General features: G+C 41.9%; 1 protein-coding gene across 1 annotated transcript; it reads left to right on the forward strand.

Annotated features, from left to right (window-relative positions):
- Nucleotides 1-579: 579 nt before the first annotated feature.
- Nucleotides 580-1,524, forward strand: LOC131515013 (olfactory receptor 2H2-like). The gene has a single exon (XM_058735579.1). It carries the CDS (start codon nucleotides 580-582, stop codon nucleotides 1,522-1,524), a length of 945 nt encoding a protein of 314 aa, XP_058591562.1.
- The last annotated feature ends 2,184 nt before the right edge of the window (nucleotides 1,525-3,708 follow it).

The following is a 3,708-nucleotide window of genomic DNA, read 5'->3' on the forward strand; positions in this document are numbered from 1 at the left end:
GTCTTAAGATTACATAGCATAAAGTGGCTGAGGAGGAATTCAAGCTCAGAAGTCAAGAGAAGGTGGGAAGGAGAAAGGAAGAAAAAAGGGGAGTGAAACACAGGAGACGGAGGAACAAGGGAGGAGGATATTCAGATAAATTGAGATATAAAGACACAGAAAAACAGAATGAAATGAGAAAAGGACTGAAAGGTGATATGGTTTAACAGTTTTAAAAACTGTGTGATGAATGTTGTAAATGTGCAATTTTGGAGAGCAAAGAGAATGCTCTCTTAATATTTAGCAAAGTGATTTTCACTAGTAGGTTTGTAATGTGCACTTTACTCAATATTTATAATGCAGATTTCTAATCATATATGAAGATGTGTAAGAGGAATAGAAATAGATAATGAATAATGGGTATCAAAGATTAGAATAAGTCACTGAATCTTTTATTTTTCCCTGCACTATAGGAGGCAGAATCTCATCCTTGAGTAGAAAGGAGTAACATGTCTTCCTGTTTCTGTATTGGAACCATCACAGGCTTTTGAGCAACTACTTTTGAACCATTCCCCCAAAAAGGTGACTGCTCCAGAAGCTATGATCACAGTTTGCAATGACAGCCACAGTGATTTCATCCTCCTGGGCTTCTCTGAGAAGCCATATTTGGAGAAGATACTCTTCTGGGTTGTTCTGATCTTTTATTGTTTGACTCTTGCAGGAAATATGGTCATTATTCTTGTTTCCTCAAAGGACCCTAAACTCCACATTCCCATGTATTTCTTTCTTTGCAACCTTTCCCTGCTAGACCTCTCTTTCACCAGCAGCTGTGTTCCGCAGATGTTAGTTAATTTCTGGGGTCCAGAGAAGACCATCAGCTACATTGGCTGTGCTTTTCAACTCTATGTCTTCTTATGGCTTGGGGCCACCGAATGTGTCCTTCTTGTGGTCATGGCTATGGACCGCTATGTGGCAGTGTGTCACCCGCTGCAATATACTGCTATCATGCACCCCAAATTTTGTCTGCAGCTGGCCATCCTTGCATGGGGGGCTGGCCTGGTTCAGTCCCTGGTCCAGTCTCCTGCCACCCTCCAGTTACCCTTCTGCTCCCACCGCAGGGTGGATGACATTGTGTGTGAAGTCCCAGCCCTGATTCAGGCTTCCAGTGCAGACACAACCTACAATGAAATCCAGATGTCCATAGCTAGTATCATTTTTCTGGTGCTACCCCTGGTCATCATCCTTTCCTCATACGGGGCTGTTGCTAAGGCTGTGCTGAGAATAAAGTCAGCTGCAGGGCAGCGGAAGGCATTCAGCACCTGCACTTCTCACCTTCTTGTGGTGTCCCTCTTCTATGGCACAGTGACAGCTGTCTATCTCCAACCCAAGAACCGCTATGCTCAAGAACAGGGCAAGTTCCTCACCCTTTTCTACACCGTTGCAACCCCAGCACTTAATCCACTCATCTACACTCTAAGGAACAGGGAGGTCAAGGGGGCACTAATAAGACTGGGGAGGAGGACTTGGGATTCCCAGAATAACTGAAGCAGTTGGCACATGTTGGTCTCTTGCTTAACCTGAGAAGAGAGAATAACCTCATCGCAAAAAGCTGAAGCTTTACCTCCACACCAAAAAGTAGGGGAGAAATAGCTGTGTTGCATTCAAAGCTGCGATTTCAGATCCATTCATCATTAGCTGATTAGGCCCTTACTTTCTGCAGGGTGCTGACGGAGGTACAGTATGGTATAGAAATGAGTAGATTTAATAACCATTGTCTTTTTTTTTAAATGAGCTAAACTATGTTTATTTTGCATTCTCCAAATGATTTTATTTTATTTTATTTTATTTTACTTTACTGTCTTTTTTTTAAAATTTTTTAATATATGAAATTTACTGTCAAATTGGTTTCCATACAACACCCAGTGCTCATCCCAAAAGGTGCCCTCCTCAATACCCATCACCTACCCTGCCCTCCCTCCCACCCCCCCATCAACCCTCAGTTTGTTCTCAGTTTTTAACAGTCTCTTATGCTTTGGCTCTCTCCCACTCTAACCTCTTTTTTTTTTTTTTCCTTCCCCTCCCCCATGGGTTTCTGTTACGTTTCTCAGGATCCACATAAGAGTGAAACCATATGGTATCTGTCTTTCTCTGTATGGCTTATTTCACTTACCATCACACTCTCCAGTTCCATCCACGTTGCTACAAAAGGCCATATTTCATTGTTTCTCATTGCCACGTAGTATTCCATTGTGTATATAAACCACAGTTTCTTTATCCATTCATCAGTTGATGGACATTTAGGCTCTTTCCATAATTTGGCTATTGTTGAGAGTGCTGCTATAAACATTGGGGTACAAGTGCCCCTATGCATCAGTACTCCTGTATCCCTTGGGTAAATACCTAGCAGTGCTATTGCTGGGTCATAGGGTAGGTCTATTTTTAATTTTCTGAGGAACCTCCACACTGCTTTCCAGAGCGGCTGCACCAATTTGCATTCCCACCAACAGTGCAAGAGGGTTCCTGTTTCTCCACATCCTCTCCAGCATCTATAGTCTCCTGATTTGTTCATTTTGGCCACTCTGACTGGCGTGAGGTGATATCTGAGTGTGGTTTTGATTTGTATTTCCCTGATAAGGAGCAACGTTGAACATCTTTTCATGTGCCTGTTGGCCATCCGGATGTCTTCTTTAGAGAAGTGTCTATTCATGTTTTCTGCCCATTTCTTCACTGGGTTATTTGTTTTTCGGGTGTGGAGTTTGATGAGCTCTTTATAGACTTTGGATACTAGCCCTTTGTCCGATATGCCATTTGCAAATATCTTTTCCCATTCTGTTGGTTGCCTTTTAGTTTTGTTGGTTGTTTCCTTTGCTGTGCAGAAGCTTTTTATCTTCATAAGGTCCCAGTAATTCACTTTTGCTTAATAACCATTGTCTTAAAGAATGCTCAATACAGTTGAACTGGGGGGACAAAAGAAACACAGACTTGAAAAATACAAGAACAAGAATGTGTTTTGTGCCTTGCCATTTATTTTTTTCTTTGCTATTTTCCTCCAAGCTCAACCATAATTTTCATCCAAATGTCTAGTCTAGCAAAAGTCCTAAAGTTTTGAGGCATCTAGTACTCTGACCTGGTGGGTCTTGGTTCTGAGTCACTGTTGCTTCATCACCTCAGCAGGACCACTGCTGATGTGTCATGTGCCCAAAGCTGCTCAGTGCAAAGTGTTGAGCAAGGAGAAGTCCACACTCACTGGTCTCTGGATCCAGGTTCTTAGTTTGAGCCCTGACATACCAAGCCCCCACTTACAGGAATAGACTTCTGTTTCTAGTTCATTCTGAGTCTCTGTTGTAATGAAATGGCTTTCTTTTTTTTTAATTATTATTTTTCTTTTAATTTGCCTCCAAATTAGTTACCATATAGTGCAACAATGATTTCAGGAGTAGATTCCTTAATGGTCCTTGCGCATTTAGCCCATCCCCCTCCCACAACCCCTCCAGTATCCCTCTGTTTCTTCTCCATATCTAAGAGTCTCTTCTGTTTTGTCCCCCTCCCTGTTTTTCTATTATTTTTGCTTCCCTTCCCTTATGTTCATCTGTTCTGTGTCTTAAAGGCCTCATATTAGTGAAGTCATGTGATATTTGTCTTTCTCTGACAAATTTCACTTAGCTTAATACCCTCTAGCTCCATCCATGTTGTTGCAAATGGAAAGATTTCATTCTTTTTGATTGTCGA

Source organism: Neofelis nebulosa, chromosome 6 (assembly GCF_028018385.1).
Source record: "Neofelis nebulosa isolate mNeoNeb1 chromosome 6, mNeoNeb1.pri, whole genome shotgun sequence".
In the NCBI taxonomy this organism is placed as follows: domain Eukaryota; kingdom Metazoa; phylum Chordata; class Mammalia; order Carnivora; family Felidae; genus Neofelis; species Neofelis nebulosa.

Bases quoted from the DNA above. Each gene is read 5' to 3' on its own strand.
- LOC131515013 (XM_058735579.1), top strand. From the start codon at position 580: ATGATCACAGTTTGCAATGACAGCCACAGTGATTTCATCCTCCTGGGC.